At 31.7% G+C, this 26,286-nt stretch overlaps 2 protein-coding genes across 3 annotated transcripts in view; one reads left to right on the top strand and one right to left on the bottom strand.

Annotated features, from left to right (window-relative positions):
• LOC113518231 (homeobox protein dve-1) overlaps nt 1-9,029 on the top strand; it is a 119,141-nt gene extending 110,112 nt beyond the window's left edge. Inside the window, exons 5-7 of one of the 2 annotated variants that reach the window (XR_008252600.1) lie at nt 2,896-3,714; nt 4,335-5,404; nt 7,011-9,029. Coding sequence is in view for 1 of the 2 variants with exons in the window: in XM_026903051.3 (XP_026758852.2) it covers nt 2,896-3,714; nt 4,335-5,033 (1,518 nt within the window). In the remaining variant the exon portion in view is untranslated. Of the gene's footprint in view, nt 1-2,895; nt 3,715-4,334 lie in introns of both variants that reach the window. The other variant, XM_026903051.3, reaches the window with a different exon arrangement.
• Nucleotides 7,131-26,286, bottom strand: part of LOC128200239 (uncharacterized) — a 47,764-nt gene continuing 28,608 nt past the window's right edge. Inside the window, exons 4-5 of the mRNA XM_052892969.1 lie at nt 7,554-7,739; nt 7,131-7,319 (exon numbers count right to left, since the gene is read on the bottom strand). Of these exons, the coding sequence (XP_052748929.1) occupies nt 7,131-7,319; nt 7,554-7,739 (375 nt within the window). The remainder of the gene's footprint in view (nt 7,320-7,553; nt 7,740-26,286) is intronic.

Genomic DNA, 26,286 nt, shown 5'->3' on the forward strand with positions numbered 1-26,286 from the left:
AATAGATATTTACATGTTTACTGTTGTTTTGCACAAATTAATATTGTTATAATTATGTTTAATTAATATTGCTGTGATACATTGCTGATTAATGGCTCGATTAAGGGTAGTCAAATATAATGTTATTAACTGCTTTATAAAAAGAAAATGCGACACGTATGTTTTTTTCTTGGACATTCTTTTACTAATTTGATTGATAAAACCAATAATTTTTTTAGAATCATCACACGGTAATTTTTTAAACTGAAGTTGTTATAATGCTTGTAATAGAATAGTGATTTCTTATTTACAACTGTTGTATGAAGAAGAGATAGTACTCGTAGAATATTGAATTGTCACTCCTAAGGTATTATACCCTAGTACTCTAATATATTATTATATCTAATTCCTCTACCATATACCATGGTTCAAATAAAAATACAACCATACAATCGTAGATCTTTAATGACTATTGTAAAGTCTCGTTCTAGCAGTTTAAGTGATGATACGTATAGTAAGAAATTGATAATGATGTAGTAGGTAGCAGCGTCCCTCTTAGAACATCTAAACCTAACTGCGGTTGCCAATCCGCATGTCAAACGTGGCAACTACTGGCAAACCCGTCCTTTTGGGTTACCTATGTTCCGCAGTTGACAGTAGACGGCTGATATGAGGCTGATGATGATAGTAGGTAACTGTATTGTATATTTTTTTAAATATATAATGCGTTATTATTGAAATATATAAATGTATTATTTAAAGAATTTTTTTAAGATAACAAATTTCAGTATATATTATTCACTTGTTATGCTTATATATTATATAGTATTCTTATTTAACCCAAGTATTTTTATTATATAATTATTTATTATATAATAATTAACAGGATAACAAATAATTATACACGTATAATAATGAAGAATTAGTTACTTGCAGAAAATAATGAAGGCTTATTTATTAACTTATCTACTTCTAAAATATTGCCTCTAAAAGGGTTTAAATGTTCAATCTCAGAAGATAGATACAGCAATTTGTTGCCGATGAGCACCTGCCTCACACGCAGGATCTCCATACATAATAAATTTAATTGAATCACAGACTCATCCGCGCCTCGTATGCCTTTATTATATTTTCTAAATATCCACCTTGTTGCGAACGGGTTAAAGCGTGGGTAGGCTGGCTCGGGAGGGGGTACCCTCGTCTTACCAACTTGAGCCTCAGCGAAAGAGGGTTAAAAGGAGTTTTAGATGTACGAACGCTTTTGATCTTATTAATACCATAAAATAATGCTTTATAATCTTATTAAACGCGAGGTTAGCGCTCGATGCGCGCCCTTCTCCCGGCTTAACCGCCTGTCGGGTTCGCGATATCAATTTAGCGTTCCAGTGACACAGTCAAGTGCTTATTGGCTAATTTGATTCGATTTCAGTTTATGCAGTAAAATGAACAATCGTACTCAAGTCAAACAATATAAATAGATACAAATTGAAGTTAGCAGTCTCGAAGTTACTCGCAAAGTCGCAAATGAGCCAAAGGAATTCTGTACCGGGCAAGATAATCAAACACCTCCAACACCGAAGTTAGTAGCTAAACGCCAGATGAACTGGGCTCTGCGATATTATGGTAATTTATCGCACGCCAATTTGCGCCACTTCGATTTCAACTTTATCGAACAAACTTTTAAACGTCGAAGAATAGAAGGGGTATTCGGGGAGAAAGGTCGATGTGGGGATTTACGTCCTTAAAATGATAAATCTTATTTAGTACTTTTATTTTATCGGCATATTTTTGTTATAACGATTGATGCACGTTTATATGGCCAACCTTCAGTTATACTTACTCGTAGCAAAGCAAACTAGCTATTTCAGATAAGACTTAGCCTACTGTCTTCTTAGTTATTCTTTCTTAACATGAATATATCAAGAAATGTTCGCAATCACACACCAAATTATGTACTTAGGCGGATTACATATGACAAGAGTTATCACGCGCAGGCGCCAGAACTCTTGTAAATCTTCCATGTAGCTGAAACAGACAATATCTGAAAGCAAATATAGTTCCACTATTTAAAAATACAAGACAAAGAGGCGGATTAACGTATCACTCGCGCTCTGCGTTAATTCCTCACCTGACATGATTTATAGGCACAATCTGAATGTATAATACACTTAACATTTGATTTAGCAACAGTTGCAATGCAAACGATTGCCTGACAAGTGGCTTGACGGCGTAATCACTGGCATTGTTCTGAGTAATCTCGTGATATGAGCAGATCTTACTTGCATAATATGTTGCTGAGTAAACTCGTCCGCAAAGTTATAATCTGACAGGTTTCTATATGATTGATTCCTCGAGCCACTACAAATACTGTTACATGCATATGCTAATGTTATTGTTTGAATAAATAATTATGAAAACCAAATAGTGGAATTATTTTCGAGTAGTGCCTTATTTGATGCCTAAACAACGGCGTTTGTAATGGGTTAACGCTGAAACATTTTAGTAGAAGCACTTAGTCTACATTTCTGTGAGCCGGCGCTAGTTGAAGACGTAGTGGGTGGATGCTAATTGTTAAGACGCCCTTCCCGCTCATTGTTTTAGAGTAGACCATGATTGAAGTTTCGGCGGCGGCCGGGAGTGATGCGCACTAACCACCAAGTAAACAGCTCGTCTCGTCAGAACCACGGCCGCTCGCGCATGACACATGCATTAACAGCCGACCTAATATTTTCATAATCTAATGGCGATGTTCTGTGAAACAATGCTAGGTGTTTACTCAAACAATTATCTCTTATCTGTTGCTGGTTAGACTGACCTCTTTAAAACCATCTAAAATTGTTTGCGGTATCTTGTTTTTTTATTTACCCTTACAACTAGAAATGACTTTGATTTTTAAAGTACGTTAACTTGTTACAGGTGACTTTAACTCAAATCTGCCGTGGTCAGGACAGAACACCGGGACCCCACAATTTCCATGAACCGTCTGAGGAGATGCGTCGAAAATTTGAATCATGGTGGAGTGCACAAGTATCTCCTCGGGCACCAACTTTCAGCCCCCGCCGATATCCTTCTCCGGGACCGAAAAATCGATCGCCAACACTCAATCCAATTCCAGATCATTTACATCCCGCCTTACAAACCGTTCAAAATCAATATCCAACGCCGAAAACAAGAATGCGAACGAGTTTTGATCCTGAGCTTGAGTTACCGAAACTACAACGTTGGTTCTCAGAGAATCAACATCCGAGTCGACAACAGATTCAGCAGTATGTTCGAGAATTGAACAATTTAGAATCAAGGAGAGGCCGAAAACCGTTAGATGTTAATAATGTCGTATATTGGTTTAAAAATGCACGAGCTGCTCAGAAGCGTGCCGAACTACGTAGTATTGGAGGATTAGGATGTCATCTTAATGGTTTTAATAGCAGGAGCCATAGTCCATCAAATGGTTCCTTGATGACTGGTAATGATAGCTATGCATCCCAAGACCATAATAATTCTATGAAAAGCCCTATGCAGTTGTCAGGAAGTCCTGGCAGGTATCCTATGTCGGTAATGTCCGAAGATAATCTCTCAAATGGCGGTTCGGATTTAGAAGATGATGGTGGTGAAGTAAACCCTGATGATAGACCAGAGAGTCCTGATGCGCCGCTTTCTTTGATAACAACTAAGAAAAATAATAATGATGGAGAAGACAGAACTGAAGAATCACCAAAATCACCTGACATTGTTAAGGTAATTTTTCACAGATTTAATTTCATTTAAAGTTGTTTGCAAATGTAAAGTTTTTTTATATTACTGCGGTGGTAAACAAATATACGGTCCGTACCGTATATATATATATATATATATATATATATATATATATATATATATATATATATATATATATATATATATTTGTATCTTGTATTGCCATATCCCACTCTTCAAACCGAAACACAGCCATGCAAACTCAACATATAAAATAAATTGCTTTAATAATAAAATAATAAATGCCACAAAATCATGCCTATAATCTGACCATGCTAGGTTGTATTATAAGGTAGGCTATAATGTAGGCTAGGCTGTATTGTTAAATCAGGAAATCAGGATAAAGGCATAATATAAAAGATTCAGAATTCAACTAATGTAAAAAGTTTTGTTTAATAAATTAGGTTACCTGAGAATTATAAATATTTTTATTCAGTAAATTCATTTTAAAATATCCTTTATTGAAAAAAATCCTTTAGAGAATGAAATTTACTGTATATAACATAAAATAAATATAAATAAAAGTAAACTTATTTCTATATACTGCATTTTTGGGATGTAAAAATAATATCACATCTAATTAGTGCTAATTTTCTCTTTAGGTCGAATATGTTAAACAAGAACCAACAGATCTGAGCAAACCTGACCAAGGTAATTCTCCTCAGCGCTCACCAGCTAAGAATAGCGATAGTCCAAATAATAATAATAACATCAACAATAATAATAATGAAGAAGAAAACGGAGTAACTGACGATCACGACGTATCTGATGATGAAGTCATGCAAGAACACAAATACAGACCTCATATTGACCGCTTACCATTTCCTATGGTTCCAAATCACTCGATGTTCGGACCGCCCGGTATTATATACATGAGTCAATACATGAGTGGTTTCCACGGCGTCGGAGGAGTACCTGGTGAAGGTGCCAGTGGTTTGAATTTAGCACTCGCCGGCGCTTCTGACGAACGTCGCAAACGAAACAGAACTTTTATAGATCCAGTATCAGAGGTTCCCGTATTAGAGCAGTGGTTTTCAATGAACACGCATCCGTCACATAATTTGATATTGAAGTACACCGAAGAGTTAAACAGAATGCCTTATAGGCAAAAGTTTCCGCGACTCGAATCCAAGAACGTGCAATTCTGGTTTAAGAATCGTCGAGCGAAGTGCAAGAGGTTGAAGATGTCACTGTATGAACCTTCATCTCCATCTCACTATTCACATCCTGGGCATCCGCAATCGATTGGCGATAGGAAATTTGAACCGAACAAAAGTATTCCGGGGATGCAATATACCTAAATTAAGAGAGAAAATCTTTCCATAAAAGATTTTCCATGTGGTTTCAGATTAACACGAAGACTGATTTCGGATCGTATAATGGTGTAGTGCCATGTTAGTATTATTATGACAGTGACGTCATTTTAACTTTTCGTATTATTCTGAGGACTTGAGTGCCACAATCGTGGTCCCTTCTAGTATAAACATTACTCCAAAGCAAAACTTGTTAGAATAGTTGGTAATTATATAGATATAATCTACGTATTGAATGGTGACGATCATATCGTTGTATGTACATATGTAATATACGTTATAAAATGTGTTACGGAAGACGCGTCGCAAGTTGCAACGCACCTGCGAATGAATCTCAAGTTTCTGTATATATATGAATGGTAAGAAATTCAATTTTATTTATTAAATTTTACTTATATACACTAGCGGAGAAAATTAAGGGGTCAAAAAAACCTAAATTATTAGTGATTTTTCAAATGTATCTTTGATAAAAATGGTCGTAGAGTAAAAAAAAGGAATTTGAAGCTTGAACTTTTTAATTTTTGGATCTTACAAAAAAAAATTCTGGGAATTTTTTTTGTATCGATCGAAGAAAACACGTATCGCGCAATTTTAATGAATATCATGATTATCATTTGTTTCTCAGCGGGGTTAAACTGGACTAAGTTTTGTCCATCAGAGACTCCAGTTAACCGTCTCTCGATTTCAGACAAGCTGTTCACGATTGTCTTCCACGATGGAATGAGGGATATTGGTACGACTCGTATAATGGGCATTCCCAGTATTACCATCACTGTTCACTTAGTTTCAATTTTGTTTTTTTTTTTGGTTTCGATACGATTATTTCTCGTTGAGCTATCAGATTTTGAAAGAAAATGGATCATTTTCTGTTTGTTCATCGATAGCTTAGAAACGATTAGTTGCACAGAAAATGCATTTAATACAGTTTTTAGATTTTTTTTTAATTTTTATCATGTCGGTTCAAAATAAAAAGAAATTTAGACGATTTTCACGTGGTATGTTTTAAGTGACGATAATGCCAGCGGTTTTGTGAAATTTTGAAAACAATATTTTCGAAAAATTTCACATAATTTCAAATGTCATATGAATGTAAAAAAAAAACGGAAAATAATGTTTTTTTTTTACAGATTATGAGCACTTAAAGGCAAAAAACGTAATTATTTAAATTTTAAAAAATTCATTCGAATAAAACAATAAAACTGCTTGATAGATCGAATTGAAACTCTGTTGAGCTTTTAGGGGTACAATGACTTGTAAAAGGCACACTTAACATTACTTATTTTAGAAGACCCCTAAAAGTCCTATTTTTACGATTTTTCAAAGCCATGTTAAAAATAAAAATAAAAAGTTTTTCTAAAAATCCGTGCCAGAACCTTATAGAGAATTCATTCAAGTTTCTGAAACCCGTCATCGATTTTCTGTGCAACAATGATGAACAAAGAGAAAATGGTACATTTTCATTCAGTCCCATAGCTCAACAAGAAATGGTCCAATCGAGATCCAAAAAAAAAAAACAAAATTGAACCTAAGTGAACAACCTATTTAATCCATAAGGTGGTTGTTTTTTTTTTCAAGTCCGTATACCAAAAATAAGATCGAAAAAAATCGCTATTATTTTTTCACGATACTCATTAAGATTGCGCGATACGTATTACTTGGAATTCTTTTTTTTTGCAATATGCAAAATATAGAAAGTTTACACTTCAAACTGCTTTTTTTTACTCTAATACGATCATTTTTATCAAAGATACAGCCATTTGAAAAATTGTTAAAAATTTTAGTTTTATTGAAACCTTAATTTTTCTGCTAGCATATAAAAAAAATCTGTTATATCTTAACTATTTTATTGATCGTGTCATTTCAGCCATTATTTGTCTACTGCTGGACATAAGCCTCACCTATAAACTGCCATAAAGAACGGTCCCAAGCCACCTGCATCCACTAACTGCCTGCAATGCATTTCAGGTCATCGCTCCATCTAGTGGGGGGTCGTCCTACACTACGTTTGACCGTACGGGGTCGCCACTCAAGAACCTTCTTTCCCCATCGGTTATTGGTTCTTCGAGTTATGTGCTCAGCTCATTGTTACTTGCTTATCCTTCGGGCTATGTCGGTTACGTTGATTCCTTTGCGGATATCTTCGGTTATAGCCCTCTTCATAGCCCGCTGAGTAACTTGAAGCTTCTGCATACGGGCAATCGTATAGGACCATTTTCCGATTCCATAAGTCATCATTGGCAATACGCACTGATTCAAGATCTTCGTCTTCAAATTCTGAGGTATTTTGGATGAAAAGATGTGGCGTAGTTTTTCGAACGTTGCCCAGCTAAGTTGGATTCATCGGTTGACCTCTCGGTCGAAGTTGAATTTACCTATTCAGACAACTTGTCTCAGGTATACATTCTCATCGACAACTTCGAGCGTAGTGCTTTCAATCGTAACCGGTATAAGTGTGACATGGACGTTAGACATTATTTAAGTATTGTTCATGTTTATCCTAAGACCTACCTGTTGAGAAACACCATTGAGGTCATTGAGCATAGTATTCAGATCCTCCAGGGATACGTCACCCTGTCTTACACCTTTCTGCACTAGGATGGGTTTAGTACTCTGGTTCTGTACTCGGATAACCATCGTAGCTTTACTGTACATACACTTCAACACTTCGATATAACTATATTCAATCTGGCACCGCTGGAGGGACCGCAATATTTTATTGATACTCATAATAAAGTACTACTAAAATAATTAGCTGTAGGTGACTTAGACAAATCAATGTGTAGATTGGTATTCAATGTTATATTGTAATATACATAATTAATGAGTCATATAGTGTAAGAATTATATAGTGCACATATAGGTAGGTATAGAGAATAATTATATTCGGCCTGTGCTTCGGTTGACGATGGCTAAAGTAGATTGCGCACATTCCATATTTCAACTTAATTTAGTAATGCTTCCTCAATCCAAAGATTGATTAGTGTTAATCGACTAGTAAGATAATGAAGAGATAGCAGATACCAAACTGCTCACAGTACTATCTAATAGTAAAGAACATGTGGTACTATGTAATACATAATATTAAATTGAAAATTGTTGTAATTGTTTATTTTAATTGACGACATTATCTTTAATGTTTAAATTATTCCGTATAGTGATTTTATTTTAGTAGATATTAAAATAAAGGTCTACTTTCAATGTATATACACATTTGAACTTTATATATTATAGTAAATATCTAAAAATCATCAAAATTCGTCATATTTGTAATAATAATTATCGCTATTACTACTTCATTTATTCACTGTATTTGGATAAGTTCGAAATTCTGTTGGTGTTTCTGTAACACAGCATGTACAAGACACTAGTCTTTCACAAAGGCAAATTATATTGCTTTTTATTGTAGTTTGTTTCACATAATTTAAATTAAATGTTAATTTCTCGCTCTTTATGAGGAGAGAAATAAAACATTTTATTATTGTTATTATAGGAGGTTTTTATGTATTATTTCAAATTACATGATTAGGAAATCACGCATAGTTTTTTCTGTAGCTTACAAGATTTTAACATTATTTTTGTTTGTATTATGTTGTATCAATAATATTAATTACGTAGTAATACATGTTCTTATTCAGATATTATATTATTTAACAGTATTTACGCATTTATCGATTGAGGCTATTTGTCACACGATGCATCGCAAACTATTGTTTTATAGTTTTTAATTAAATATTTGTAACATTTTTATGAATTGTTTTCGTTGTACCATGTTATGTGCTTGTTTTGTGGAGCTGTGATGAATTTTCCAAATAATTATTGTAAATAATTTATTAATGTTAATAAGGGTTCTATTGTAAATGTATGTCACTAGGCTCACAAGAACATTCGAAGCATTTACCGCTAGGTAATAAAGATATTGGCTAAATGTTTATTCAATTCAATTATATAAACAGAAAATTTAATTGAATATTATAATGAAAATTACACTTGTTTTTTATTTACGTTGCCTTTCAATTTGTGAACATCGTGCAGTGAGACTTCGAGACGTGTCTGTTAACGTCTATAAAACTAAACATGCTATCATTATTATTACTATTAGACGTTAACTATTCACTGCTGAACATAGGTCTTCCCCATAAATAGAGGTTTTATCAATAGTTGCTACACACGGCAGGTGAGTTGACAACAGTTAGCGTTTGGTAAAAATATACTATGTCGCTAGAGAAACTTCATACTTATCGTCTAAAAACAGCGGACTCAAACTGATGTAAAATAAGGGGTTTTCATTATCTGTACCCATTGTGGGCATAGGTTAAATACTATTAACAACTAATATTATAAATGTAAAATATTCTGTAAAAGTTTCAACGCTCACCACTCAATGAAGCTTAAACGACTGAGCGGATTTGAATGAAATTTACTGTGCACTGTGCAAACACCTGTAGCATTGCAGCTGGATAATCTAGTACATAGGCTACCTTTATTCTAATTAAAAGACAAAGCTCTGTAATATAATTAATTAAAGAATAAAACGTAACGCCTAATTTAGACATAAAAATTGTTTTTGTAATACACTTTTTATTCTAAATATGAATTCTACGTTTATATAAGTAAAAACTTCTTAAACATCTTTCACACTATTGCAAATAAGCTGACAGTACTCTTGTTGGAAAGTAGTAACTTTAGTTTTTGTATAGTACTAAATCTTCAATAATTTGATGTGATTATGTAGAGCCTATATTTTGTGTATATATATATATATATATATATATATATATATATATATATATATATATATATATATATATATATATATATATATATATGCAGCATAATGTAGGCAACATATAGTTTACTAGAAATACTTTGTAAATAAAATAAACCAAAAGTATAATAATCAATATAAGATATATTATTACATTTTCGAAAACAATTATATGACGATGGAATAAAAGTGTAAAAAAATTATACGTAGATATATCAATCACAATCGAACATCGTCGTCTACAACAATCAATAATATATTATTAATTGTTGTAGACGACGTTGTTTATTGTAGCTAATTATTAACTATGTAATTTATTTGTTATTATTTGCATTTTACACATAACAACACAGAATAATTAACTTGCTAAAGATATAATATGTACATATTTTAAAAAGAATTGTGATATATATCTATACTTCCCACACCTAATATGTATAATAATTCGAAGCCTTAACTAACACGAAACATCTAAATGCCTATTGAAACAAATGTCAATGCTAGTTCCGAAGTTATCACCAATCGATGGGTTTCGATGGTGGGGCGGTGGCGGAAGCGGCCGGCGGAGACCCAAATCACCTGTCAAACTTGGAAGTCTTCATATAATCGGGACGATATCTGCAGACATCTTTGTACTGTCTTCGATCTTCGGTGGTGAACGACCGGCTTTCTATCTGTGTTTGGGGTTTCCATATAGCTTAGTAGGTAAAACAATATATATATAAACACATAACTTTTGCTTACCCAAGTTTTACGTCGCGATTATGCGTCGAATTTCTAAACAATTTAGCATTTTTTAAATTATGTTGAATTATTATTTAAAATGACCGATGAATGATAAAACAAACCATTAAAATTTAAATTTTCAATGATAGCCTTAAAAGTATATTATTGCACGATTAAAGTTTTAGTTCGTAAGTACAGTTCAAATAATCAGTTACAAGCATTGAAAATTCTACAATAGTCTTTTAAAATTAAGAAATAATTTTATACAGATCGGTACTGCTTTCAATCAGCTAGTAATGTAGTTATAAACATGTTGGAATTGTACTTGTAAAATTTATAGGATTATTTCGAATAGTTTGATGACAGTTTAATACTAGTTTCCATTAGATATTTTATTATACAACTTAGAATGGCAAACAAGCTGACGGGCCACCTGATGAAAAATGGTAAATGTCGCCTATAAACATGAACAGTACCATAGACATGATAGAGTATATACTGTTTCACCCATGATATCATCCTTGCGTTGCCATACCTGAGGACTAAGGTGTCATGCCTCTGTACCCTGTAAATCCACTACCATATTTCACTCTTCAAACCGAAACACAACTATGCAAACACAACTACTTCACGGTTAAAACACGAATGGGATAGAGGTACCCAAGCAAACGACTTTTGTAGTTTCCCCTGGTTATACTCTAATAAACCGAAATTTTATTATTACGTAATAATGTTAAATTCTTTATGAACTATAAGAATAAGAACTATATAATTAATAAAATTTGTCTACCTGTATACCAATATCAAAGTTATCTTAAATTTTTTTCAAACCCTGTTAGATTACAGCGACATCCTTTTACAAAGTGAAAACAAAATCCTTTGAAAGGAATTTATTGCTATTTATATTCTACAGGCGTTTATAACTCCAGTTGTTACTACCTACTTAATATCTAATAGTAATTTATATACATACTTATAATATTTATTAAACAACACATTGTTTATATAATTTATTAATCTGGCACAAGTATTGCGAGAATGTAAAATATAAAGGAGCTATTCATTTGTAAGTAGCGTATCTTGAGGGCATGAGCTGAGAATAGATACGTACCAGCACAAGACGGATTATACCAATTAAACGGAGATTGAAACTTTGAAGAATTCTTTGATCAAGTAGCAAGCGTGTTCGCTATGGGATTTATATCCAGTTTTTAGAGCGTAACGATTGATACCAATAATGATTTCGATACATGTATAAATTAATAATCATTGAGGTAGTAAACAATGTTATTTGTATATACGTATGAAATGAAATTTTTAACATATAAAAATTTGTCATTTATTCTTGTTTAATTTGTTTACTTTGTTTTATTGATATTTTGTTTTCGAACATCACCACTATCATCGTATCAGCCACTATCTGACCACTACTGAACGTAGACCTCCTCCATAGACTGTATAAGGAACGGGGCCACTTATAGAGGTTACTATTATTACGACATGACCTCATGATACGATTGGGGGGATTTCGCCAGTAGTTGCCACGCTTGACAGATTGATATCTACGGTTTGACTTTTGGTGATATTTTAGGTGGAACGTTGCTACCCACACCTCCACCATAAGCTTTATAGAGATTCAGAATTAAAAGCCATAACATTTCTTCTCCGTCACTTATCTGTTTCCAGAGTTAGTAGTAGACCGCTGCGTAATTCTCTTTAAGTCTCTAGGTACAGTCGATATCCTTGGAGGGTATAGGAGTGTTAATAATGGGGCTAACGACCCCATTGATAGTAATATACCCTGTAACTCTCTAAGCGGTCTACCTGGAAACCTTCGTGGCTAATCCTAGGGTATTCGTCAGTTAACTTATCGAGAATGAATCTCGCCTATTAATCCTTACTGGTACCCTGCCATTGTATTTTGAAAACAAAACCATTCCATTTTCATTTTTTTATATAATATAATATAAACATATACGTACCTTAATAACCTGTACAACTCCTCTGTTGGACATGGATCTTTCCATATAAGATGATATGAGCCAGCCGAGTTGGTATAATATTTTATTATGAGTTTTTTTTTTCTTTCTTAACATGTATTTATTCTTTTAGAATTTTTTAAAAATTTCCTACTGGCAATAAAGATCCAAGACACATTGTCATAAAAACACTTAGGTATTTTTAACAATACACCATTTACTTATAACATCTAAGTTGTTCATAACATTTAATAAACCAACGTTAAATTAAAAACATTGTTGTTGTCATGTTAATATCAGTTAGAGGCATTAAGTTTTAATCTAAACAAAGTGGCGAGCGCGAGTAGAGACGGGCATTTATGTTAGTTAACCGTGGATTATGATGTTCGTAATAAAGCAATTTATTATACCCCCAAGTAATGGCGCTTGAAACCCGAGTCTTTATTAGCTTCTTATAGAATAAACTACGTAGTCATTTCCTTGATTCTCACTGGAGAAATATTGTGATGAGACTGGTCTCTAGTATTTCTATCTATATTAATATTATAAATGTGAAAAGTGAGTTTGTTTGTTTCCTATTTTTTTTTTTATTTTTCTTTATACAACTTAGAATGGCAAACAAGCTGACGGCCCACCTGATGTACATACATAACAGAGTATACTGTTTCGCCTATGATACCACCCATGCGTTGCCATTTCTGAGGACTCAGGTGTTATTCCTCTGTACCCTGTAAATTCACGCCATATCTCACCCTTCAAACCGAAACACAGCGATGCAAACACAACTGCTTCACGGTTGAAACACGAATGGGACAGAGGTACTCAAGCAATCGACTTTTGTACAAAGAGTCCCTCTGGTAAAACTTACGAGTGGCGATCTTCCACCATGCGTTTTTCAAGACACTTTCTTCCACGCACAACCATTCTTTGGAATCAACTTCCAGCAGCAGTATTTCCGAACCGATACGACAACATAACCTACAAGAAAAGAGTATATTCCTTTTTAAAAGGCCGGCAGCACACCTGCAATGCCGCTGGTGTTGTGGGTGATCATGGGCGGTGGTAGTCACCTACCATTAGGTGAGCCGCATGCTCGTTTGCCCCCTGTTGTAAAAAAAAAAAAAACTTACTATCAGTATTAGTGTATATTTACCAGAGAGAGACTGTACAAAAATCGTTTGCTTGGGTACCTCTGTTCTATTCGTGTTTCAACTGTGAAGCAGTTGTGTTTACATGGCTGTGTTTCGGTTTGAAGGGTGGTTGTGAATTTACAGGGTATATGAACATAACACCTTTGTTCTCAGGAATGGTAATACATAGGGGTATCATGGGCGAAACATTATACGCTGTTATATCCATGGTACTACTCATGTCTATAGGCGACGGTTACCACTTTTAATCAGGTGGGCCGGAGCTTGTGTTAATCATTGCATAACATCTATAACAATATTACGAATTTTAGTAGGAGAGTAGAAGGAGATGTAATTTTAAGTTTAGTTATCTTTAAAATTTATTTTGGAATTTGCAGATTTTTTTTTTAATTTTTTTTATCCTAATTAAATAATAAAATAAAAAAAAAAGAATCGTGCGCACCGCCGTGTGGTCCCTGCATAGAATGGGCCACCCATTCCTTTGCTGTAGGTGTCGTTAATTGCGACTAAGAGAACATAATCGTCAAGGGATGGGCAGCAGCGTCCTTTTTAAAACATCAACAAAGCCTAACTGCAGCTGCCAACCCACCCGCCAAGCGTGGCGACTGCTAGCAAACTTTCCTTATGGGTAGGCCTATGTTCAGTAGTGAAGAGTTAATGGGTGATATGATGATGATGATAATATCGTAAGTGATGAATATACGGGGAACGATACGATAGAGACGGACATATGCTACTTTTAAGTCCGATCAATCGACATATTCCACTTATATGGATGAAATCGCGGGTTAAAGATAGTTTATTACAAAATTTGAAAGTGTGTTTGTTTATTTGTTATGTCATGAAGCTTTAACGATCCGACAAACCATCATGGAAGTTCGTTATTATACGTAATATTTGGGATGGAAAAAACCGTAGAATAGTTTTCTAATGTATCTCGGGCACACAGGCAAAGTCACGGGTTACTACACTACATTTTTATACTATAACATTTTATATGTATTGTGTTTTGAATATTGATTTAAGTTTTGATTTCAGCATGATTATTTAAATCAGTTATGTAGGTATAAATACTTGTTATATCTCTTATGAGACTATCAAATTGCTCCTCTCCATCCAATTAGTGATCCGTGATCCAAAGGTTGTGTAGCATAAATCGCTTTTAGTGATAAAGGGTATTTAAATTTATTACTTGTAATGTACCGTAGATATCAATTATTTTAATAGACAAAAAAAAAACATAATTATTTAATTTTTTGCCTATTAAAATAATCAAATTTTGACGATGTTAGTATTTATCTCCTCTTTCACGGAGCCAATTAAAAAGTGACGAAATATTAATACCACGATTAGTTTCGAAATTCGCATAAAATTCAAAAAATATAATGACCGTGGTCGTGTAGCGATATAAAACTCATTTTCGCGTTTCAATGGTAGCTCATTTGATATCTGTACAATATAAACATTTGTATTAATGAATATCTGTTTTAATAAATATATTGGTCTAAGAATATGTAAATATTGTTATGTCTTATTATTATTTATAAGAAAATTATGGACAATTATTTATTTACATAATAAGAGCCTGTGGGTCTACCATGAAATGAAATTCCAAAATTTCGGACTCAATTTCGTGTTTTTGTTTATACCAAAATCGGACCAATAAATGGAGTTTAACATTTCGTTCGTCATACATCCTATCATAAAAGTCCAAAGGAACAATATTTTAACATTTTTAATGTTTCCAAACGGCATGTATTATGTAATTGTAACATCAAATTTCTGTTTAGTTTGACTCCGAAATTTCGGAAAACATTTCATAGTAGGCCCTCTGATCGCAATAAATTTGAGACAAAATAACGCTGAGTTATCACTCACAATATATTAGTGAGTGTGTTTACTAAAAAAATTCCTAAATTTTGCAATACCCATTATTATATATATTTTTATTGCACTTAAACAATATATGCGACGATTAGTTTAACAACTTGTTAGCAAGGGAGGACTTATCTCTGAAAGAGATCTCTTCCAGCCAACTGAGTGTAGTTAGAGAGAAAATAATTTAATTATATAATAATAAAAAATTATGATTGCCATTTTTACAACGAAACTAAACATTATTATAAATAATACGATGAATCGTCATATAGCTATCTAAACCAAGCAGGCTTGTTAACTAAGCGCAGTGCAGCCGACATCGGACGATCCAGAGTCCGTATACGACAATAAAACTCTTAAGCCCGTTGCCTAGCTTGAAAGATTTACTCCACAGACTTAATACAGCGTAATATCGTTGTCTAAGAACTACCTTGGGGTAAACAAGCGAAAGAATGTTTTCCGAAGGTCTGGGGAAAACATTATTAAACATTGTTAGTCATTACTTTATCATTAATTGTTCTTTACTAATGATAGACGCCATCAACATTAAGTCCAGAAGATTTTTGAGGTTGCCATTTTGTCTCGTGGTGGGTGGTCGATTACACTACATTTGCTTGGTCAAGGTCACCACTTTTTTGTACAACTTAGCTTAATAAATAATTGGTAAAAACTATTATTCGTCATCGAATAAGTAATATTTATTAGTGACAAAAAATTATATTGTCTACTTATTTTAATAGATATAATTTATATTAAGTTTCGATATATATATATATATATATATATATATATATATATATATATATATATATATATATATATATATATATATATATATATATATATATATATATATATATATATATATATATATATCAAAACAAAATATATAAAATGGTTATTTTATAACTTTTATTACAAACATTTACATTACTTAAATATAAATATAATACACTTTCTTGTCTCTAGAAAACAGATTTTATTTAATTACATTTAATAAATACATAAATATACCTATTATATATATAATTATGTCTATAAATCTGATGATATTAAAAAACTATATCTTTAATTATATATTATAATATTATTTCAATATATAACTAACTAATATAATAATTAACTAATATACAATTAACTAACTTTATATAACTAATATATAGTTTATGTATAAGTACATCTAAACATTATTCACATTTTTTGTAATATCCTAATGAATTTTCATAAACAAGATAAACTCAATTACTATGAAAAGTAAGGACAAAAATAAGTGATTTACGTAAAAAGTAGAAGCTAATCTATTTTTCGGGGAAAAGGAGATTTGGCGATATCTCTTCGTACGCAAAGCTACTTTCTTTAATAACCGCGGTACTCCTGCGGGCCATAACTCAAACTTGATCCTTACATCGACTTAAGAAGATGAACCACCCTCGGATGTGTAGCTTTCATTTTCGCTGGGACCGACCTCTATCTAATAACTGCACGTCCATATTTGCAAATTGAAAATGACAAAAAAAAAAATTGGAAAAAAATATCTATTGTCAAATGTGATTTTGCAGATTGGATACTATACGAGTCTATAGCGACAATCATTTTATGAAATTAATAAAAATAAATCAAGATTTTTAACAATAATATAAAGTTATGTCTAATTAAATATTATAAATTTAGTTTCATTACAATTTATTTTCTTTTCTAAATTAGGGCAATATTCTTTTTATAAATATACCTAATGATAGATGACGTTTCGAAGTCAGTAGTGTGTATAAATAAAAAATATTTTAAGTACAATTTGTAGATTTTAGCCATAATTGTAGATTTAAAAACGTGTATTTTAAATCCTTATTACAATTATAAATGTGAAGCGTTTCTTTAATTTGTTTGTTGCCTCTTGGCACCTTAACACTATGGATTTTGGTTTACAGTATTAATTGAGGATGGAGAAGAACTTAGATATCTTTTTATCCCAGTTAGTGAAGGTTTCCCTAGAAATTACAGTATGAAGTTCTTCAAAAAGGATATATTAAGGTTTCTTCGTGGTCGGCAACGTGCCCCTAGTGTTGCAGACATCCACAGGTTACAGTGACCGTTTACCATCAGACGGACTATCTTTGCCACTTGACGGGCTTTGACTTTGACGGGCTTGTTTGCCACCTTTGTGACATAAAAAAAGTGAACATATCCTCTATTATGCTAATGAATTTACGGTTAAAAACTAGCAATATTATATAGTTTCATGTAATAAAGTTTCATTAGGAAATTACAACAAAAACAGTAAACAATATTGTTTTTGTTTGTGTACGCAAAACAAAACAAAGTGTTCGTAGTAGGTACGAGGCTCGACGTTTTTTCGCTTAGATGCCGCTCGCCGCGGTCGGTGTAATCTCAAATCTCCCGCCGCCAATTTATTTTCATTAGCGATCATCCTCGGTTAATTTTATTCCCTACTTACCCCTGCAAGGATCGGAGACATCGGGATAATTTACTAAGGAGACGGACTTTTTTGTAACAAAAGAATAGAGGAAATATACTGTTAAAAATCCGTGAAATTGTAGAAAATTCAAAATACGAGATCTGCCATTAACTCACCACTACAGAACATAGTTCTCCCACTATTGGGAAATTTTACCAGTAGATACCACGAGTATTCCTAATTATAAGTATAATTAGGAATACAGAAGTCTGTATCTTGATATTTTAAGATACATTAGTAGGTTCCTGTTAAAAAAAGTGATCGGATTATTAGTATATATTGCATATATACTAATAATCCAATCACGATATATAAATAAATCAAAAGAATGATATTGGAATTTATTTATTTTACTTTTTTTCCATTTCGCCTTGATTCATTCAAATTCTTAAATGCTTGTAGTTCTTCTATTAAACTTTTTTTTTTTTAAGGATAAGAAAGCTGAAGTGCTAATGGACTGGTCACATTGCTCGAAGAACTGACAACCGACGGGAAAGTAAGGTTCTTGAGTGACGAACCCGTATGGGCAAATGCAGTGTATGACGACCGTCCACTAGATGAAGTAACCTTAAATGCATTGCAGGAAATTAGTGTATGCAGGTGGCTCATGAGCATTCCTTATGTCCTAGAGGGAGGCCTATGTCCAGCAGTGGACGAATGATGGCTGAAATGATGATGATGATTAAACTTTTTATTAACGATAATAATTTTGTAGCTATACATAATAAACATAGGTGCTTTAATACGCAAATTAAAAAAAAATCTTTATTTAGTTAATCAACTAAATGAAAATTGTTACAATCCATCTCCACATTACAACAGCTCAGTTCACCTCGAATCCTGAGCCAGTATCTGCGAGTTGCTTAATTCATTTCCACAGGATAATATTATTTTTTTACTCTCTCCGTTTTGATGTTGAGTTGCTACTTATTTTTTATTCATTTCATCGGCCAATTGGGGTGGGACATTGCTGAAGGGACTTGAGTGGCATTCAGGTGTAATCAGGTTGACACTGAGTTTGTTAAAGATTTAATTGAATGATTCAGTACTTACTTCTTTTTACGATAACAAATTTATTCGAAAACTTTCAATACTTTCAATACAAACATGTTCATTGTTTTTTGAACTATTGAAATGAAAATTGTAACTTTTCGATAATGTTTAACGATATATATATATATATATATATATATATATATATATATATATATATATATATATATATATATTAGATTTTTTTATTACATAATGCAATATTAGATTTAGTAAATAAATAAACAAATAAAAAATAAATGATTGTTAAAATCAAATATTATTTAAAATAGTTGACGAGTAAATTTATTTATAAATATAAAAAGAATACAAAAAAGTATGTTCAGTTTTAATATTAAAATATTTTTTTTTAAGCAATATTACATTTTGAATATCCTAAAATGGTGATTATGAAATACATAAAGTATGTTCTTTAACATTAGTTGAATATTCAGGTGATTTGAAATTTTAAGGTACGTTAGTACCCAGATCACAGTTAAATATAATGTTACATTAAATTACTATGATATTCTTATTACCAACCGGAGACTTTGTACAAAAGTCGTTTGTTTGGGCACCCCTGTCCTATTTATGTTTCTACCTTAAAGCAATTGTGTTTGTAGACTGTATTTCGGTTTGAATGGTGGTATATGGCAGTAAATTTACAGAGTACAAAGAAATAACACCTTAGTCCTCAGGAATTGCAACGCATTGGGGGTATTATGGGTGAAATAGTGTACTCTGTTAAGTCCATGGTACTGCTCATGTTTAGACGACGGTTACCACTTTCCATGAGATGGGCCGTCAGCTTGTTTGCTATTTTAAGTTGCATAAAAAAAGTGTGATACTAAAAAAAACCATCAGGTTAAGTGCACTGATAGAAAATACGACTCACAACTACGAGCTTTCGAATGCTACGAGGAACTACTACGGGCAGCACAAACTGACAGTAAGATTGTATTCTATGTCAATTATTTGATTTCTAATTTTTATTATTATTATAACAGCCGTTAACTGTCTACTGCTGAACATAGGTCTCCCCCTATGGTCTCCCCCTCTCCAACCGCAGTAAGGTTTTGGTGATATTTAAGAGGAGGGCTGCTGCCTATCCCTCCACCATTAAGTTCTCTTAGTTCTTTTACGACATTCGCGGCAAAGAAAAGTGTGGGCATTCTATGCCGGGATCATACGACATAGAATGGACCACCCCTTTTTGATTTCTAATACCAGCTCTAAACTAATTGCTCTATTTAGCAAAATCATTGAAATCGCTTGGTAAGAATTAGGATTCATAAAAGTGTAGTTCAATGTAGATTCAATATTATCTTAGGTTTAAATTTGTGACAAAAATAGATAATAAAAAATAATAATAAAAAATTCACTTTAAATTCTAGTAGATAATTAGATTTTGAATTATTGTTTTATTTTATTCATTTTGTTTACATATTTTATTCGTACATATTACTTCAATTCCTGATCGTTGAAATTTTGTGATATTTATTGACATACAGGAAATTACGTTATCGGAAAATTACTCATTACAAATAAATAAATGAAATAAATTATAAAACAGTTAATAAATTATAATATAAATTATGAAATATATTAAAAAATACTATATATTTACTTTAAAAAAACGTTATTATTTTTTATACCAATTACTTAATGTCCAATTATTGATATTCCCAGATAATCCTCATGGATTATCCCGTCTTTCCGTTGCAGCTTTTATAAGTCCACTGCAGAATATAAGCCGCTTTTGATTTTCCGATTGGCATTATTCTATTTTAACAAATATCACATAGATATTCTATGATGTTATTAGCTAATCTATGCGTTTTTATGTTATCCTTTTATTATATTCATACTTTAAATTAATAATTAATTTAGTTAAATTAGTTAATAATTAAATAATAATAATATTTATAAATTAACTTAGAATGTTACTCGCGTTAAGTCCGCCTTTTGTAACATATTTTCATTGGTTAATTAAGTTATTTAAATAAATAAATCATAAAACATATCCTTTTAAAATTTCGTAATCACTAATAATATTGTCTTTATTTGCTTCATATGTTTGAGTGCAATTTGTTTATTAATTTAAGTTATTAATTAATATAATTTAGTTATAAATATAATTAAAATTTATTTTTATATTTATAAGAAAACTTTTAAAATACAAAAAAAAAATACACCTTATTTTAATATCAGACAATATAAAGGAACATGTTGTATACTCGAGTGCATGGAGAATAGATGGAGAAGTGTACATAAAGTATATTCGTAATTCACTATTCGTGTTGTGATTTTCGTAGAGTGCAACAGTGCAACTTTGTACAGATACTTTATGTAATATTATATAATGTATATTTTAATGTCTATATTTTTTTTTTGTCAAGGACAAGTTAATAAGTATCAATCATTATGACATTTTAATATACATGAATAAACATGTAGGTATGATTATCGAATAGTGAGGATACTAATTATAACAAATCCTTATACGCATATACTAGTACTCTGAATAAAACAAACATTGCAAAATGAATAAAAAGGGGGTACAAAGCACGCGAGTACGTTTTATTCACATCTAAATCTGTGCACGAATTAATTTGTCGCGTCGCGCAAAATTAACGCATGAGTAACGTCGCCCGCCCTGACATCTCGCTAAATCGCACTTATGCATCTCGCTACATTTCGCACTACAGAGCTGTTTATACCTCTTCACAAATTATGTATTTTTTTTTAGTGCATAATGGAATTGTATCAAATTCAATAGTTACAGTAATACAATTAATTAAAATTATAAACTATTGTATATGAAGCTACAACCCGCAGTTATATTCAATATTCCAGTTTATAATAATAGTAGCACACGATATTTGTAATTTAGATGTCATATTTAACTATTTGGATATTCTTCATTTAATCTTGTTTAAATTGCTGAATAGATTTTAAGAAAATTTGGTACACAGGTGGGCCATAATAATAGAATGTTTGTGCTTTTCCTTTTTGTATTTATAAACGTTTATGGGTACAGAAACTCTTCAATAACTCGTTTATTTTTACTTTTTACGAAATGTGATTATTCGTATATCGAGAGCGAGTGAGTGAAGTTCTTATCTATCACCGCAGTAGCAGACCGTCGATGTCTCACTTCACTCCGGTGACGTTTTATCATTTTTGCTCAATAGATGGCACCAACATAGAATATTTGTATTCTAATTCTTGAAGCAAAACTACATGTTGTGGCTAGTATAATATAATAATATGTTATTACCCAAGACTAGTAACTTATGTCTTTCTCGATGAAGAAAAATATAGGCTACTTTTATACATCTATCTTTTTTAAGATACCAAATAGAAGATGTATATCAAATTTTATGGTGATTGGTTGAACTGTTAAGACGCCGAGAGGCAATAAACAAAGAAATTCAATTTCACATTTATATGTAATGAATAGTAAGGATTTTAGATATCAGCATAGTGGTATTATCATCTCTTTGTGGATATCAATAATTTTCCGGGACGTCATGTTCACCGCGGCCTCAGGTGAAAAGATCCCACGCTCACCCACCGTCTGCACTGCTGGCTTAACTGTTTACTGTTCCCGCCTAAGTCGTGACGTATCGTGACAATGTCGGAGACAGATTCGTTGAGAGCCCCACTATATTAAGTTAACTGATGGAGATTCAGTTAAACGATATAAGTAAAGAACGAGCCAACGATCATAGATACTGCGGAAGAATAGTTTTCTTAAATTTTACTTATTAAATATGTATGTAATCTTTAGTAAATATTTATATTACTGACATAAATATAAAAAAATAGTATTTTTATTTAGAAATTTTTACCACGTGTAAATTTTTGAAAATGACCATTTTACCATCATATAATCTATAAACTATATATCTACAAACATAAATATTTTTTTAATTTGTGACACGCCTAGTTTGTAATCGTCTATAAGCTATCATCAGACCGGCTGTATGCTTGTATGCCACCTTTGAGGTATAAAAAAATTCTTCGAAAATATACAGCACATGCATTACTAAGTTACATTAATATATACAAGTGTATAACAATCCGCTGTGAATTCCGATTTGATATAAATTATAATTTACAATTATATGTAACACGTTAATATAAAAATTATGAAAATCTAATACCTTTTATAAAAATGTATTAAATATAATGGAACAAAGGCTAATAAAGACTTTAGTATTTATCTTGAAGCGACGGATGAATTCATTAAGAATAAAACGTAAGCTTAATTGTTATTGTTCACCACCTTTTACGGTACCGTAGACAAAACAAGTAAATTTTTAACGAGTGCTCATCAAAATTGTTTAATTACATCCCAAAGAGACAAACTAAGGTCTAATCAAGCGTTTAACGAATGATGTCGTAACTGTGACAATAAACCCCGACATCCCCTTAGTGGAGACGCCTCAGGAAATTATCTGTTTAAAAAATACCACCCTCAGAGTGTCGGCCCTCTAGTGATAATCACAATTCACCAGAGAATCTGTCGGCGTTAATTCGCTTAGAAAAATCGACGATAACAAGGTAGGTAGGTATTTTTAATTCGAATTGTTTGTTTCATTCGAGTTGTCATCTCGAAACGATGTTTATTGAAATGTGACTGTTTTTTTGTTTTTATCGTAATTTATATTTTTGTTCAACATACTTTTAATTTGCAAATATTTAAATTCATAATACAATTCACTTACACCTTGAAATGCTTCTAATTATATAAGTATTACTGTTTGTAAAATCGTTTAGATATTTTTAATCAAGTTTACGAGTTTGATTGGAATTTGGTTCATATATATATATATATATATATATTCCTTTCCTTCTCATGGGTGTTATAACTAAGGAAACTTAATGACTGAAGGACACAGCAGCGTCTTTCTGTCAGTCTGCCAAGCGTGCCAATCAACTGCCGTCAAAACCCCCCTTTTTAATAAGGTCTATGTATGTATGTATGTATATATATATATATATATATATATATATATATATATATACTCTAGGTCAAAAATCTATATTTATAATTAATCGAAATCCTATTATTATCTGAAGTAAAATTGAATATTAATAAATAAAAATTAACTCACATCACTTATCGTAATAGTGGATAACCTTTAATGTATTCTGTAACCTCGGGTCGATAGAGAAGAGGAATGCGGCGGAAACCAAAGGAATATATAAACATCGGGTAGGGAGCGGAAATGTATCCGTAACGTAGCTAACGCGGTTTTATGCGACATATCGCACATCTCATAAGATGCGGAAATGTGCAATGTAGACTATAGCTAATGCGATTTGCGATGCGATAGATACGAGTATACGTTGCAACACTAATGTATTCAGATTGCACAATCTTTTTATATAGCACATAAACCGAAGCGGTTGTAATGAGTTTTTGTGAATAAATTATTTTTGCAATAGAAATGAGAGAGTCTTTTAACTGTGTGATGTCATTAGTTGACTTATTATTGTTATACTAAGAAGAAATAAAAATGTATTTATTTTTATATTTAATATTTTGAATCTAAATTCGAAATGTAAATTAACGATAAAAAATTAATAAAGTTACAATATTTACGTAAATTAATTGCATACATTTTCGTAATTTAAATGACTTAAGTATATTTTATACTTATATGTATGTTATATTTAAATTGCCTTTTTTTCAAATATAGTTATGGTTTTTCTATCCTTGGACTGTCAATTATAGTTTTTGTTTTCCTTGTCTACGGTGTATAAAGTTTAACAAATGAATATGTCTAAAGTCTAAATAAATAAACTAAATAGTATGTATTTAGTCTTTTAATAGGTTTAATAAAATATAAATGCTACCCAAAATGTAATTAATTTTATACAGTTCACGTAAAAATAATTATGGGTAAATTTGAAATTAGGTCAAAACTTGGTACAATAATACAAATCTAACTTTAATTAACATTTAAAAGGAGATATAAATGTCTGTTGTATCCCCACAGAATCAATTGTAAAGTACGTATAACATGGAGAATTCAATAAAAAGCTAAAAGCCAATCTTATCTCGTCGGGAGGAAATTAAGAAACAGCGGCGGGCATCTGACACGGTCGCTCTTCAGATCTGGCACTAGTGTTGGGGGAACATTAACTATATCGATGTCAAATAATAAAATGTGTTAAACAGAAATTAAATAATAGATTAACACAGTATCGAACTTTAATAAATTTAAATATATTTTTATTTTTGCTAATTTGTGCTACGTATTGTATTATTTTAAATTTAGATTAATATCCAGTCTTTCACAATTATATTTATAATTTGTTTAATTAAGCATTGTATTTCACTGTAATGAATTGTGAAAAGAAATAAATCTGTTTATTATTATTATCAATATTATCTTATATGATAAATAAATAATAATATAATAGTTATTATAGTTTAATTTATCCATTTTAAAATATAGTTTGGATGTATTGTTGATAATAATTATTAGGTTTGACTGTTGTTATCCTAAATATAGGAAATATAGAAAATAAAACAAACTAAATCACATGATATAGTAAAAGATTAAAATAAAACGTCTAAAAAATTTGTAAATTCTAATAAAATCTGTAGAAAAATGAAATTATTATACTACTATAAAATTTTCATTATAAAATAATAAAAAAGTCAGATGTACCTGTATACAGAGTTACCTTTATATTTTTGCACTTATGTGTATTATTATTATCAATTAGTGTAGTTTTTACTTTAATTATTTATAATAATAATTATAAGAAGTTACTTGAATTAATGATGTATTGTGTGTAAACGGATAAACTTATTTCAATGCAGAGTCTTTAGTTCATAAATATAGCCATAAAACATAATAATTATGATAATTGGATAAAAGCTTGTATTAAGGTTTTTATTGCAGATACCTTCGGAATGTTCATATAGATAATAATATCTATATCTATCGACCAACACGCGGCACAGCACTAAATATTTTTAAAGATAGAGTGTTGAATGCGACAGCGACACGACATCGGGTTTTGGCGTCGAAACGTTGAAATAATTCGTGTGACGCCGCGCCACCGAGGGAGACGACGGAAACACAGCCTTATCTCTCGCAGAATACCCGCTTGTTCCATTTTTAAACAACTCAACTTCTTTATTTTGTATCTGCCCCCCGCCCCCCACTCTACCTCCCCCTTCCGTACCAAGTTACCACATGAATAGAGACGC

The sequence above is a fragment of the Galleria mellonella genome, unplaced genomic scaffold (genome assembly GCF_026898425.1).
Source record: "Galleria mellonella isolate WM207_F2 unplaced genomic scaffold, CSIRO_AGI_GalMel_v1 utg171, whole genome shotgun sequence".
Taxonomy (NCBI): domain Eukaryota; kingdom Metazoa; phylum Arthropoda; class Insecta; order Lepidoptera; family Pyralidae; genus Galleria; species Galleria mellonella.